At 37.4% G+C, this 16,455-nt stretch overlaps 1 protein-coding gene across 1 annotated transcript in view; it reads left to right on the top strand.

Annotated features, from left to right (window-relative positions):
- The window catches only part of LOC129219161 (homeobox protein CHOX-7-like), a 35,402-nt gene extending 27,058 nt beyond the window's left edge, over positions 1-8,344 (top strand). Inside the window, exon 2 of the mRNA XM_054853481.1 lies at positions 7,947-8,344. Coding sequence (XP_054709456.1) covers positions 7,947-8,344 — 398 coding nt within the window. The remainder of the gene's footprint in view (positions 1-7,946) is intronic.
- The last annotated feature ends 8,111 nt before the right edge of the window (positions 8,345-16,455 follow it).

The raw sequence follows: 16,455 nt of genomic DNA, 5'->3' as shown, positions 1-16,455 counted from the left end.
TGTTTACTATTATCAGTGCTTCAGGTACTGTACATAATAGTTTTTTGCACTACCCGAAAATTGATTTACCCAATTTTGATGGGAATATCAAGAACTGGTTGTGTTTCTGGGGACAATTCCAAAAAATTGACAAGGACCCTAACCTTGATAATCATGACGAATATGCATATTTAGCTCAAGCCATGGTGAAAGGTTCAGCCGCTGATTAACTAATAAAAAGTTTTCCCCCTGCCGGCAAAAACTATGAAAAGGCGGTAAAACAGTTACAATTACATTACGGAAAAGAGGAGCTACTCATCGAAGTTCATGTGCTATCTATTGTGTTATTAAAGAATAAGTCAGAAAATATTTCATTCCAATTACTGTACGATCAGTAAGAAACCAAACTGAGGACTCAAGAGACTTTAGGAGTTACGAAAGATAAATATGCTGCAATGCTTTACCCTCTTGTGGAATGAGCTCTTCCGGATGAGGCTTTAAAAGCATTTAGAACTGCGTGAAAGGGGAGTCATCGGAAGAACTTATGATTAGAATAACTTCCACAAGTGACCTCGATTACCTTCTTGAGTTTCTTCAAGATGAATTGGAAGGAGAGGAAAGAATTTCGATTGCCAACAGAGGTTTTAGGCCGTGTAAGAGGACAAATCCTTTTAATAACCCCAAAAAAGTAATGAAACGAAATTTCAACCCAGAATGTCATGAGCAACAGAACTTTTAACATCGAATATAAATAAGAAATTATGCATATTTTGTTCTGAGGAACATTAATCTTGGAACTGCAAAAAGTCTGCTAAATTGACTTTGTAAGAAAGACAAGGCGTTGTTGAAAATAAACGTTGTTGTTTTTTATGTTTACGAGATGGAAATGGAGTGAAAACGTGCAATTCAAAAATGAAATGCCGATTGTGTGGAAAAAAACATCATTTATTTTTTGTGCAGAACTTTTTCACAGGAGCATAATTCTTCCATTCTTCTCAAAAATAATGAAGTGAAAGAACCAGTGATACAGCACGATGAGACTCTAGCCAACTTTTCAAAATCTTCCAATGTTTTTTACTCACCTTGACCGTATTGGTGAGTAACTCAAAGGTCATCTATCCTCAATACAACGGCAGAAGAAATGAAATACTGCTCCAAACGTAGAGAATATCTACAACATGCATTGTTCGGTGGATCCAATACATCAACTTGAGGACACGATGTGATCACGATATACTTGTCTAGCTGGACGGAAGACTATAATTGTCATTTTGAAGGACTTGGACAGGCAGCGATTTACAACTGCATGCAACACAATAGCGAGCAATCAAAGCAATCAGCTAGCAAGCGAGAGCTGCACTTAAAAGAACTTGGAGAGTATGGCATTCAGCTGACAGAAGATAGGGATGGTCCGATTGAAATTCTCATTGACGCATACATTGCGGGAAAGTTGATCACGGGGAATCACCTTCAACTAAAGAGTGGACTTACTGCAACAGAAACAAAATCGGGCTGGACAGTCATTGGTCGTTTAAACAATGAAAGTGTAAGTTTTTTTAATTTCTTTAATGCTGACAGATAGTTCTTATATTTCGGATTTATGGACTCTTGACTTTCTGGGCATCGCTGGATCCCGCAGAAAAGAAGACAGCAATTGAATCACAAGAGGCGGCGAAGCAACATTTCTTAGACGCAGTTAAGATTGAAAATGACAGATTTTTAGTAAGTTTATCCTGGATTGAGGGTCATCTACCACTTTCAGATAATTTTGAGCTCTCTGGGAAAAAACTGCAAAAAGTTGTGAGGAGTGTTAAATCCGAGTGACTGTTTGAGCCATACGGAAACGCGCTTAAAGAATGGTTAGCAGAAAATGTTATAGAAGAAGTACCAGAGGATGAAATCCAACGCTCAGAACATTATTTGCCTCATCGATCTGTTTTAAAAGAGAATAGCAAAAATTCCGTCCCGTTTTTTATGCTTCGGCAAAACAAAATGATGCCCCAAGCCTCAGTGATTGTTTAGAGAGTGGAGTTAATCTAATTTAGTTGATTCCAAACATTTTGTTTCGCTTTCGCTTGGAGAACATCGGAGTTATATCGGACACTCGCAAGGCTGTTCTTCAAATTTGTGTTTCCCCTTCTGATAAGGATTATTTGCGGTTTTTGTGGATTGGAGAAAACGGCCAAGTAGCTCTTTTTTGCTAGGAATTGTGATTATGCATCATTTGGAAAGCGTTTTGAACCGTGAAGAAGAGAAATATCCAGAGAATATGATTAAATTACTGATGAAAAGTTTTTTATGTGGATAACTGCGTGACAAGTGTGTCAAATGAACAAGAATTAAAACTTTTCATTGAAATTGCAACCAAGGTGATGGATGAAAGAAAATTCGACCTAAGAGTTTGGGAATACACAAATTTTACCGAAGAAATCACTCCTAGTTCAAATGTGTTGGGGATGCAGAGGGATAAAATGCAGATACGTTAGGTATCATTATGAATAGTTTGACAGAACTTTGTGTAGAAAAAGTTACGAAGAAAATTATACTTTCTGCCGCTAATCGAATTTTCGATCCCATTGGTGTCACCTGCCCTGTGCAGGCTCGGACTGGCCCGCCTGCCAACCTGCCCGAGGGCAGGTGCGCCCTTCCTACTTTTTAAGATGAAATGCAATACAAACGCCTTCGCTGAAAAAAAAAAACTTGTCTTGCAAATTCAAAACGAAGTTTTCTAATTGATTCGAAAGCTCCCATACCTTCCCCTCATTTTAAAGTTTCGAAAATTTTCCTCCTAACCCGGTTTCCCTAATGTTATGGTCTAAAATTTTCCGTCTTTTGAGTTTCAATTTCGAAAAATTGCCGGGAAAAGTTCCTTCTATCCCATCTCCCCTCCCTTTCCGTAATTTTTCCAAAGATGACCAACAAGAGTGTTTTTAAGACTCTTATTTCAAAAAAAAAAAAAAAGGGAGAGACCTTCGAATCTTCAATCAAAAAGACTGCCTATTCTGGAACTTCGATTTCGAAAACGCTCTGGAAGAAAGTTTCGAATCGCATAATTTTTCCCTAACGTCATTAAGGATGGACGGCAATAGCGTTTTAAGATTAAAATTAAAAACAATTTCTGGAGATAACGCCACTAGATCTTCCCTCTTCATCTTCTAACATCATCGAAGTTAGTCTAAAACTGCATTTTTGAATTACATGAAGAAGTTTATTATTGTTGGTAGAGTCGGTAGGGGTTGTCGTTTGAATGCAGTTGTCTAGGCGTTTGTCAGCGAGTTTTTCTACACTTAGTTTTAATGAATTTCATAGTCGAAAAGTTGAATTTCGTATAGATATGTAGCAGTGCATTTTATAACATAATGACCACTTGACATCAATGTCGCCTAGTGAAAAAAATCTCTCTCAGAAGGTGCGAAATCAAACCACTGGGCGACTTCAGAAATTCGGAATGTACTTATTCATTATTTTTTTCTAAATCGCCGTTTTTGGCACTTGATTGAAAAAACTAGTGAAACGTGCTTTCCCCTAAAAGTTTACAAAGATGGCCTACAGTCAAGATTTTACAACTTCAATGGGAAGTCCACAAAATCTCTCCTCTCCCAAATAAACAAAAATCGTCTAAAATTCTGTTAAAAAAATTCCGGGAAAAGATCACCAAACTCTCTCTCTCTCTCCACCCCCCCCCCCAACACATCACAAAAAATCGTCTGCAACTGTATTTTTATGACTTTAATTCCGAAAATTTTGCAGGGGAAAGTTCCTCAACCCCCCTCTCTCCAATGCCATCGAAGATTGTCAAAACTTTTGAATTTTTGGAGCTTCAATTTCGAAAAAATCGCCGAAATCAAAAACTTTTTCGAAAATGTCGTTAATGAGGGCTTTCAATTACGTTTTTAGAACTTCAGTTCCGAAAACATTACGGGGGAGAGCCCTCAATCTCGAGTCCTTCTCCTAACGTCAATGAAAACCCACTAACTTATGTTTTTGAAGTTTCAATATTGAAAATTTGAGGGTCTACTCCGGACTCAATCCCTTCCCTTTACGCTACCAAAGATGGCTAACCATCGTATTTCAAAGCTCCAATTTCCAGCAATTTCCGATGGAAAGTTCCAAACCCCGTTCCTTCCCCCTACGTCATAAAAATTGGCTTATAACTGCGTTTTTGAGACTTCAGTTTCAAAAAATTTTCGGAGAGGAGCCCCCATGTCTTTCTTTCCGTCTTTCTTTCCTCATCTTTCAACATCATTCAAAGATTGTCTAAAACAGCGTTTTTGGAACTCCTAACATCGAAAAGTTTCTGTTGAAAAGTTCTGAACCCCATGTCTTCTGCTACGTCATCAAAGATGGTCTACAATTGCGTTTTTAGGAGTTCAATTACAAAAAAAATTTCCGGAGGTAAGCCCCCGAACCCCCTGGTTTTTAGCAACACTAAAATTGCGTTTTGAAGCTATCATAAAACAACTGGGGAGAACTCGTCTCTCATCTTTTCCTTCAAGAACACAAAGATAGCAAATAATTGTGTTTTCGAAAATATACCCTTAAATTTAAAAAAAAATTCCGGAACGGGACCCCCCAAACCTCCGTTTTACTTGTTAACCTCCAAATAGTCTAAAAATGCGTTCCGAACAAAAATTTTCGGGAGAAAGCCTGCAAACACTCCTTCCTTTGCGCGAATATTAAACAAAACTCAATCAACAAACAAATCCAAAACTATCTTCAAATTTTATTTACAAATGCAATTTTAGTATTTCATTATGTTCGGTACGTAAACTGGTAAAAAAAGATGCCATTTTATTGCTGCAACCTTTCTTTTATAAGGAAAAAAAAAACAATTGAGGACCTGAATAACAACTGAAAAAACTTCACGAGTTTCCAAACGAATCAAAAGTTAAAAGGTTTAATTTAGATAATTAGAAACTCTTTTTTCAGTTTTTTTATTCTTGTGTGTGTGATACTCGAAACACTTATAACTTTCATTCAAACTCTTTGAGCGAAGCACAATGCACGTTATTCGGGGGAAAAAAAAAAGAAATTGTTACAAATTTTTAACTTTTCAAAAAAATTTATTTTCATTAGTCCACCCCCCTCCTTAATGAATTAAGCAATCGCCCCTCTTAACAGGATCGTCTGGATCCGCCACTGATCGCTCCTCTAAAATGATCGTCTTATATCCTTTCCACGATCCCCCCCCCCCCATTGGCATGCGCCTTCAGAAAAATTGGGATATGCGCCTTTTTGAGCACCCAGTCCGACCCTGGCCCTGTGGCAATGTTTCCAAAACTGTTATTGCAGAAAACTTGGGAAATGAAGTTGAATTGGGGCGAGGAAGTTGACCCCGGAACTAAAGCAGAGTTTTTGAAGTGAATTAGAAATATCTTTTATCTATAGAAAGTACAAATTCCTCGATATTTGAAAATTGGTGATGACTGAGAAAAGTACTCTTTACATTTTCTTTTGCGATGCAAGAATGTATACCTATGCAGCAGTGGCGTTTTTCCGTGTCGAAACAAGTGAATGTGTCAAGGTACAGTTGCTAAACGCTAAATCAAGATTATCCCCAACCGGAAAGAAAAACCAACTATCGCTAGGTTAGAATTATTAGCAGTCACAATTTCTTCTCACCTTGATTCTACAATTATGTGTGAGATTCTGCAAGAGGAAGTTTACTTTTGGACGGACTCTACTACTGTACTTTCTTGGATCAAAAGAGAAGAGGCGTGGGGAACCTTTGTTCAAAACCGTGCCTCCGAAATCAGGACTCGGACTGTCAAGGAGAATTGGCGACATGTGCCCGGGTTTTTAAATCCAGCTGATCTTCTCGAGCAGAGACTGCTCTGCTGACAGACTGATACCGTCAAGATGGTGGGAGGGACCTGACTGGTTATATTTATGTGCTGAGAAATGGCCTTATGCAGAGTTTGTTGCGAATGAGGATGAAATCTTCAAGGAAGGGAAGAAAACTGTCGTGTCATCCACAATGACCGGTTTGACAGCTCAGAACAAAAATGCAAATGCTGGCTAGTACTATCGTTACTTTTCAAAACAGGAAAAAATTGTACGTATGCTAGGCTGGATTTTGAGATTTGTGGAAAATTGCAGAAAAACAAAAGAATTAAGAAAACAAGGAAGTCTTGACGCCGAGGAATTTTCTGGAGCTGAGAAGAGAGTATTAGAGATAATTCAAAGAGAAACTTTCTTAGACAAGAAGGATGAAAAGCTGGAAACACTAAAGATGCATAAAGATGAAGCGATATCATCAGATTAAACACAAAAATCGTCTATCGAGGAGACAGCCATACCTTTACAAAACCTGTTATTCTCCCTTCGCAGCATCAGGTGGTGAAACTTTTAATATTTTCCTCTCAATAAAGGTATGAACTTGTGGAAACGCAAGTGTTGCTTAATCTTCTGGGAGAACATTTCTGGATATTAAATGGAAGAAAAATTGTGAGATCAATCGTTTCAAAATCTGTTATGCGCAAAGAGGCCCCATCACCAAAGACCGTACTCGAGATGCTGCCGTGTTTGAAGAAGTTGGGATAGACCTGGTCGGCCCATTATATTTGGAAGATGAAGAAAAGGTTTGAGTTTGTCTCTTTACCTGTACGGTTTATAGAGTCGTGTATTTTGAACTTGTGCCCGATATTTCGACTGATACCTTTTTGATGGCTCTGCGTAGATTTGTGGCTAGAAGAGGGAGATACACAGTACTCTATTGTGATTACGGCACCAATTTTGTCGGTGTACATAATTTGTTGAAAACCCTGGACTGGGATAGAATCATCCAGAACGGATCTGTCAATCGAATTCAGTGGAAATTCAATCCTCCAACCGCTTCCTGGTGGGGAGGTTGGTGGGAGCGTTTAGTTCGAGTTATGAAAAATGTGTTGAAGAGAATAATAGGCCGTACTTGCTTGACGTATGAAGAAATTAGCACGGTTCTTTGCAACTGTGTGTCCACTATCAATTCAGCAGGAGTCAGATCACATCAGCAGGAGTCAGAGTTTGTTCCTGAATCTCCATCACTATTCCTTCAAGATATAAAAGAAACTGGAACGCCAGATTGTGTTGCTGCAGATCACAAACGCCTGAATAAAAGAATAAAATATCGACCTGCACTTCAGAAAGATCTTAAGAAAAGGTACAGATCTGAATATTTAGGATCTTTAATTCAAAGACAAAACAACAGAAACGGTCAGCAATATATGTTGGATGTGTCGTTTTTATTGGAAGAGACAATCAAAAACGCATCAACTGGCCCCTGAAAAGGGTGATAGAAATTATTCCTGGAAAAGAAGGAATTACGAGACTCGTTAAATTTAAAACAGACCGTGGAGAAACATTGAGGCCGATTCAACGGTTGTTTCCACTTGAGATAACGAATGAAATACCTGGGGATATTCAAGCTAAAGTGCAAAAAAAGCCAGTATTTCGTTCTAAAGTATCCTAAAGACGAACGGTGAACCGTGCCGAATCAATTCCACGAACTGTGAAAACTCGGTACGGAAGAGACATCAAAAGACCAGAAAGACTTGATTTGTAACATGTTTTTTGAGTTGAGAAGTCTCCCAACTCAAAGTGGTAGAATGTAGAAAATGGACTAAATAATTAATGTATTAGTAATAATGCATTAGTAATCGTGTAAGGCCTTGGCCGTTTGTTTAGCTTCTGATCTCTGCATTTGGAAACAGGAGCTTTTCTTAAAATTGATGGAACAAAGTTTTTAGATTTTTGCAAGTTCATTATGTTTGTCGTAAACATAGATGTGTCTTACTGCAAATGTTTAATTAATGGGTATTTAAGTACTGCAATTAAATTGCACATGAGTTCTTGATTGAGTTTTAGGAATATCGATCCCGAGTAGAATTTTTGATCGGTTTCCAACAGTTCTTCGTTTCTTGATAACTTAAAAATCAAATTATCTTTAAGTAAGTCGCTTATGAGTTTTAATTGCATTTTCATTACAGGCCAACTGTCCCCGTGTTCCCGGACGAGTGATTCTTCCGATCCAGAAGAACCAGTGAAAGGCAGTGGTTCCGAGGTGCCTGGAAAAGCTCGTCGGAAAAGAACAGCCTTCACAAGCGAACAACTGCTCGAACTCGAGAAAGAGTTTCACTCCAAGAAGTATCTCTCTCTAACAGAGAGGTCACAAATAGCTCACGCGCTCAGGCTCAGCGAGATGCAGGTGAAAATCTGGTTCCAGAACCGGAGGGCCAAGTGGAAGCGTGTCAAGGCAGGAATCACGGCGGGACGTACCACCCACAATCCTAATGCCCCTAAGATTGTAGTGCCCATTCCCGTGCACGTTAATCGAATGGCCATTCGCAGTCAGCATCAGCAGCTCGAAAAAGCCGCCACCAGGTAAATGATTCCTTCCTCAGAGACTTCATTAATTGTTAAGAAAAGAAACGATTCGCTCCGAGTTAAGTTCTTGGCTCATTAATGTACTGAATCAAAAAGCGATCATCAGGTATACGTGTCCTTCCTTTGAAATTTCAGCGCTCATCGTAACAGTAGTTTGATTCGCATCAAATCGATGCCTTGTCTTACATCTGACAATGTGGCGGCCAGGTGGGGCAGCACCTTAGGGGCAATAGGAACCTTGAATATGTAAGTGTAACAGATATTCGATTCTCGCCAAATCCAGCTCCTGTCTCTTGTCTACAGATTTAAAAAGTGACGACCAGATCAAAGAGTCTTTCTCTGGCGGATTCATTGTTCATTGCAAGTCATTCGATTCTCTCCGAGTCGATTTGTTCCATTACATACCTACCTGTTGAAAAAGTGGTGGCCAAGTGAATACGAGCTCTTTCTCAGGTCTTTCAGTGTTCAGTGCCACATATGAGCCGTTAAGAGCAAAAGCAGTGTAATTCAATAACACAACATTTTGAGTCATTGAATGGTTTAGTAACTACTTTTGCAAAAAGCACTACTGCTGTTCAGTTTCACGATGACTGTCCACCACTTTCGAGTGAAGTAGAATGAGATTACAACTTATTTATGATGGTGTAAACAGTTATTGTTAAAAAAAGGGCCACACTATTTTTGCTCTCAACGGATCATATATTCAATTCTCGATAAATAAAGAACTTGTCCAATGTCTACAAGTTAAAAAACCTTTTACAAGGAAAACGAGTCATTTTTTAGGATTCCAATGCAGCAGACTGACGTTGCATTAGCCTCAAAGTCAATTTCTGTCTGATAAACTCTTTGTAAAAGTATCCAAAAATGAATTCCATTTTAACTTAAATTTATGACCAAAGTATCGATATCGGTAGTTCAGTAATCAGACTTAGTTTCGAATCCAAACAAGATCATCTCATAGGATACACGACTGTATTCAGATATTATTGAAGACCTAAAAGTTTTTTCTCCCCAGGCTCTCCACCCTCCTATTTCGTTCCGGTGAATATTTATTAGGAATATCTTCTCATTCGTTTACGTTAAAAGAGATATACACTGATGAGCCAAAGCATTATGACCACCCAGTCAATAACGCGTTGTGCCACCTTTTGCCTGCAAAACAGCTGCGACTCGCTTTGGCATGGATGTCACAAACTCTTGGTAGACGTCTGGAGATAGACGGTACCAATTGTTACTGCAGCGGTCACGCACAGTTGAGATATCCTGACATGGTGGTGCTTCAGCTCTGAGCTGCCTTTCCATGAAACCCCAAATAGCATTTGAATCCGGTGAGTTTGGTGGTCAGGGCACTAATTGGAATTCTTCATCATGCTGCTTGAACCACTCCAGCACATTTCTAGCCTTGTGACATGCGGCGTTTTCCTGCTGGAAGATGCCATTTCCAGTAGGGAAGACCGTGTTATGCACGGGTGCACCTGATCTACCACGATGTTCAGATAGTCCACAGCCTTCATGGTATGTTCTACCACGACTAAGGGTCCCAGAGCCTGTCAGGAAAAGTTCCCCAAACCATAATACCGCCATCACGAGCCTGTCTACGACCGATGGTATAAGACGGGAGCAACTGTTCGCCTGTTAAGACGGCGAACCCTGGTACGACCATCCACGTGATGAACAAGAAATCGCGATTCGTTGGACCAGACAACTCTAATCCAGTCATCCAAGGACCAATTTCGGTATTTTTGGACCCTCTGTACGCATAATTGGCGATGATAATTGGTCAATAGAGGTACACGAGTAGGACGTCTGCTGCTCAGTCCCATATCCAACAGTGCCCACTGAACTGTGTGTTTGGTAACACTTCCACTCGCACCTGCATTGTATTGAGCTGTCAGTTGATCAACTGTCTGTCTCCGATTTTACTTTACCAAGCGGCCTAGTCTCCGACGTCCCTTATCTTTGATGACGCGTGGCCGTCCTACACATTTACACCTACTGTTGGTTTCACCCTCATTTTTCCATTTTGCATAAGTATTATAGCTTGACCACGAAAAGAAGGCGGATGAAACTGAAGCAAAAACATCATTTGTAAAATTTGATATTATTTTGGAATAGATAGGATTAGCGAGACCGTATCTCTTACTATTCGGTACTTTTTGGCAGATACTACCTGTTACGAAAGATACAAATGATGTTTTGCTTCAAGGTCATCTGCCATCTATCCTTGATCAGTCTTTAATAACGGCACATTGCGAACAACCTACCAGTCTTACAATTTCTGAGATACTCGCTTCAAGTCTTCGGGCCATTACAATCTGCCCTCTATCAAATTTGCTAAGATCGTTACCCTTTTCCATAACTCGCAAAAGAAAGTGCTCGACTGTAAGTTGACCTTCTCCATCCCCAGTTATATACCGATTCCAATTCATCACGTGGTCTCCACGTTATTCAGACGAGTTCTTTGAAAAAGTTAGGGCTTGTCATGTTTTGGCTCTTCAGTTTATGTTACACTCAGTAAAAAAAAGTGTTCTAAACTAAATAAGAAATTTACTTTAGGAAATTTATAAAAGATTTATTCTTTTCATTCTAGGTAAGTCACTGGTTTAAATATATCAGCCACCATTTGCGAAGACTCAAAAAAATTAATTTATGGAGAAGAAATTCAAGTCGGTAATATCACAATACCTTGAGTACAATCACAATACGTTCACTGAAATCGCTGTAAATCTTTACATTTAAAAACTATTAGAAAATTTTTAACATTGATTCATATATTATTCAACTAGCTAATGACATTTTTAGTATAACGGGATCGTCAGAGATCTTATAAAATGCAATTTACCTCAGTCGTTTTTGGGCAATTAATTAAAAAATTAGAAGAGGTACGTTAACTTTATTCGCTTATATTTACCATATGTTTTAATACTTCAGATTTAAACTTCCTATATCATTTAGACGGTAAAAATTGGCGGAAAGATTTATAATTATACGAATGAATTGCGTTTCTGGTATTAACATAATTAAGGAATAATTACCTGGAAAATAATAATTAACTTCATTAAAAGTTAGTTTTCATAAAATTTTACATCTATGAGAAGATGTATTGAAAATTGATATATTTAAACTTTCTCGGTAATAAATATTTTAAAATTATGTTAAGTGTATGCTATGTTTTCTCGTTCAACGCAAAAAAGCTTTGTGCGCAGTCACGTTGTCCCTTCAAGCATCGAGGAAAGATTTAGAAGAATGAAAATAATCTGTGAATGAACAATATCGATCAAGAGTGAAAAAATTTCAAGCTCACTATGTCAAATTTCAGGAAAAGCTATAATTAACTGACTGGCTTTCCAAATTCGATAGTTACAGAACTCGTTAATTAAATGTCGCGTCGAGACTAGGCGCATAAGCGAATTGAACATAACGCCAAAAAGTCGAAAAATAACTTCTCCTCATATCGTAAGCAACCGAAGCAACACGTATATGATCCGCTCAGGTAAAGGTATGCTCGATTCTAGCACGGTTAAGGACAAGAAAAAGTATTTTTAGTTAAATTGGAATTTCAAACATAATGCAGTATTTTCAGGAGAGCTTCAAAGGAAAGAAAGAGGTCGATCCATTTCGTGTTGGCCAAGTCTAACTCACGAAAGTGTAGAGTAGCTGCAATTGCAATCCTATCCAAGGTTCAAATGAAAGAGAATTTTTACTCCAATGATCCTGTAAATTCTACTAAGTGAATAGTAATACGTATAACAAAATGCGACTGCGGCAAATGGATTCATGTGAAAATGAAATGTATTTAATAAATAAAATTATGTTCAAAATATAGTTTACTATTTTTTATTTGTACAGAATACACGATCATCGTATTTGAATAAAAAGCAAAGGAAACCGCGTTATATCGAAACCAAGTTTCATAAAAATAAAGCAAAAACTTATTAGAGTTATTATCAAGCATGAACAGAATGTATTAATCAAAAATGGAATTCCATCTAAAGATAACTTTCGTGTTTTATCAAAACCATGAAGTATTAAATTCAAGTTTCGTACCGTGTTATATCGAAACCGTGTTGTACAAGTACCGTGTTATACGAGGGACACCTGTGTATTAAGTGCCCATACTTGGGACACTACTCAAACTTGAGACATTTTGCCGAATTTAGTTTCGAGGGCTGGTACACTACTCGATATTTCACCGGTAAAAAGTAAATGGTCTTACAAAATAATTGAATGATTATCTTTTGAGGTTTTTGTGAGTTAAACTTTGATGTATCCGCTTAATGGTTTATTCAAAAAAATGCCATTTTTAAGTACAGTAGAACCTCCATTAAGGGACACCTCCGAAATAAGGGACAACTCTATTTAAGGGACATTTTTTTCCTGTCATAGTCCCTTTGAATAGGGACTTCCATGTATTTTTCTCTAATTAAGGGACACTCTGTTTAAGAGACAGTCACACAAAGCAAAAAATAATGTATAAGTATTTAAGAAATAGTGAATTTACTGAAATTCAAGATTCACGTTTCCTGTAAAAATTAATTCACGTAAGTTTGACATAAACATATGTGAAGGAAACAAGTAATGTATTGTAAAAAAACTTGCTGAAATTATCATGCATGATTTGCCCTCTCAACAATTTATTCAAGTAGATTCATGGCCGACGGAGGGTGCACAGCAACTAATTAGCTTGATTTTTAAAACTTAAACTTTGAACATTAATTGTAATTCACATAGTATTACATTGTAAATTCCATAACATAAAGCAAATACATGCAATGATTTACTTCAAAATTGTTTCTGTATGCTTTAAAACTTTGCCATTACAAAATCTTTGATCCAATTTTAATTAATAAGTTAAAAAACTTGGAAATTTGAATAATTGTGTTTTTTATTTAGCATAAATAAAACATTTTCAGTACCTAATCTTAATGTCAATTGTGATATTATACTACTAATTACACGGCATGCATCAATTCATCTACTTCCGAATAAGGGACACCTCTATTTAAGGGACAAAATGTCTGTCCCCTTAGTGTCCCTCATTGAGAGGTTCTACTGTATTTAGATAACTTCGGTTACCAACGCTAACTGTGCTGCACTAGTTTAAATTTGTATCGCACTTCATCTAGCTTATGTATCTTGAGTCATTCCACGTCAACTGACCTAATTTTTCAAATCGTCCCCGCTCGACCATCACCGAATTGGATGAAAATTTATAGAGGCGTAGGGATTCCTTTGAAACTAACGTAAATTTTCAGCGTCTGATATCCTAATCCTGAGGATCTAGTATCTCCGAAAAATGTGATCCAAAATGGCCAATCAACTCTTTGTGCCAAATTGCTAAGTTTAGACTAAGTTTACAGAAAATTTTATCACATTGTAAGCCTGAAATTTTAGGCGCTTAAAGTACGTTTGGCCGTGAAAAAATCAAGTATTTTTGTGAATTTTTTTTAGATTTCGTGTAGCATGCACGTGAACTTGTGAAAAAGCGCGATGGAGTCATTCCATGTCGAGTGACCTAGGCATAGGCGGATTTATTCCGAAATATTTGGGGGTGCAACAATAACAGGGATCTCTGGAGGGGGGTGGGGTATTCCCGGAATAACAAGGCAATGGCGAAATCAGAAAATAATTTTAGGGCGGGACACACTTTTAAGTCTAAAAAACGCGTGTAAACCATATTTAGTAAGATTAGGGTATGGGCAATTCTTAACATTTCAAACTGCAGAAAAAAGTCTTAAACGAAAGTCGATATTAGAAGCAATGGGTGAATCTAGCTTCTGGTTTGGAATTTGATTCACGCGCCAGAAAAAATTTGAAATAGTTTTGAAAAGGCAGTTTTACAGTTCTTGGTGATATTTTAGAGTCAAGAAAGGTACGTGTGGCTCCAAGGCTATTTTTAGAATTTTTAGTCTTATAATTGTGATTATAGTCCATATTTATACTTTGGGTTATGAATGAGACTTATAGACTGCCTCCAATCGATTTTTTTTAAAAGCGGATAGAAATACGTAACCCCCTCCCCTCCTCCACGCTACCTCTTTAACTTTTCATTATTATAGTTCCAAAAAATGCTACGGAGGACAATTTTTGATGCTGTTACCGGACGGGGTGTTCTACAGCTCTCCCCTGGAAATTTTTTGAAATTGAAGTCCTAAATATGAAGTTCTGCAATAATCCATGATATTGAAAAAAAAGGATTCTCCACTTAAATATTTCGAAATAGTAGTTTTCAAAACCAAAATATTAACACTCTTTGATGATAATAGAGAAAGGGGGGTCAGAGGCCTTTGTTCGAATATTTTCCAAAATTAAAGTCTTAAACACATGAGTGTAAGACCATATTTGGTAACGTTAGGGACACTGCAGTTTTTCAAAACTGAAGCTCCAAAAACGCAATTTTAAACGATTTTCGATGTATTTAGGTGATTAGAAGATCTTCCTTGGAAATTTTGCGAAAGTGAAGCCCAAGAAACGAAATTTGAGGTACTCTGTAATAACTTTAACTGGAGAAAGGGCTTTGGAGAAGAAACATTTTGATGACTAATAGAAAAAATGAAAACGAAATAGAAAAAAAAGGGAGGGGGAGATATGAAAGAAAGAGGATTGTGCGAGAAGGCACACAATTCACCGCCAATAATCTGAATCTGTTGAAAAATTTATATGTCAATATTTCTTTTTGAAAGAGAAATTAAGATTTTTTCCCAACATTCTTTTTTTTTTCGTAAAATAACTGCATTTTCCTAAAATGAGATCTTTTCTTCTCTTCAATAATAAAGAATATATTTTTTAAACATCTACCCAGCATTTTGTGGGGAGGGTCACCAGTCTTGTGCCGCTTCCCCCCTGGATGCACAACTGCAGCAAAATGTCCGGAAGTCCTCCTTCAAAATTTTTTGATTATTTACCTTAAAATTGTTGGTTTTCGGTTGATTTCTGTGTAGATTTTATTGATCAAGTTTCTTGCAATAGCCATGTTTTTTTTTTTTTTTTGGACTTTATTAGCCATTGTTGTTTTAAAATAGAAGAATTTGTATTGATATACGAATAAATACCCAATTACAGAACATGCAATTATTCTATACAATAACACAGCACTGAACAATAAATTGTTTGAGAAGTTTCTTTATTTGCATGAAATTATTCATTAGGTTTTTTTTTCCAAATGGATAAAATTACTTTAATTCTTAATATGAGCACAGTTATGTTTTTCTTGCACTAGCGACGTGTGGTGATACACTGGATTCAAGTAAATTTACTAGTATAGCAGCTATGAATTTTTTCCCCCAACTGCGTTTCTGAGTGAAATATACTAAACTAATTTTTTTTCAAAACCCAACCAAAATTTTTGGGGGTGCGGCGCACCCCCTGGCACCCCCGTAAATCCGCCTATGGACCTAGGGAAAGGGATCCCCACTCGACCATCTCTGATTTGGATGAAAAATTTTATAGAGGCGGAGATGCCTTTGAAACTAACCTATGCAAATTTTCAGCTGATCCAAATCCTGAGCATCTAGGTTCTCCGAAAAATGTGATCCAAAATGGCAAATCAGAGCTTTTTGTGCCAAATTACCATGTTCAGACTAAGTTTACAGAAAATTTTATCACACTGAAAGCCCGAAATTTTGGGCACTTAAAGTACGTTTGGCCGTTAATATATTCAAGAATTTTTGTGAATTTGAGTCCGTTAGATTTTTGTGTTGCACTTCACAAAATACTTTAAATTATTAACGGCCAATCCTATTTTTCTGCACCTAAAATTTCTAGCTTCAGTGTGGTAAATTTTCTGTAAAATTGAACTTGGCATTTAACAAAAAGCGATCCTTTCGACCACGGATCTGACCACGGAGCTCCCTGGTCCTGGGGCTTGGATCTATGAGGCTAATTGCATGGGTCATTCAAAACTATCTAAAAAAAAAAAAATCTCAGCCTCCTACATCTATAAAATTTCATCCAAATCGGTGATGGTCAGGCACGTTGACACCTAGGTGACTTGACATGGGTGTTTATCTGTACTTTATTTGGCAAAATTCATTTCCACCCAACTAATTCTGTTGAACTTATTTATTCATAAATTTGAGAAATTGCAAATACACTCCAAACTTGGGACACTGT

This window comes from Uloborus diversus, chromosome 3, assembly GCF_026930045.1.
Source record: "Uloborus diversus isolate 005 chromosome 3, Udiv.v.3.1, whole genome shotgun sequence".
Lineage (NCBI taxonomy): Eukaryota > Metazoa > Arthropoda > Arachnida > Araneae > Uloboridae > Uloborus > Uloborus diversus.
This window is presented reverse-complemented; position numbering and strand designations above follow the sequence as displayed.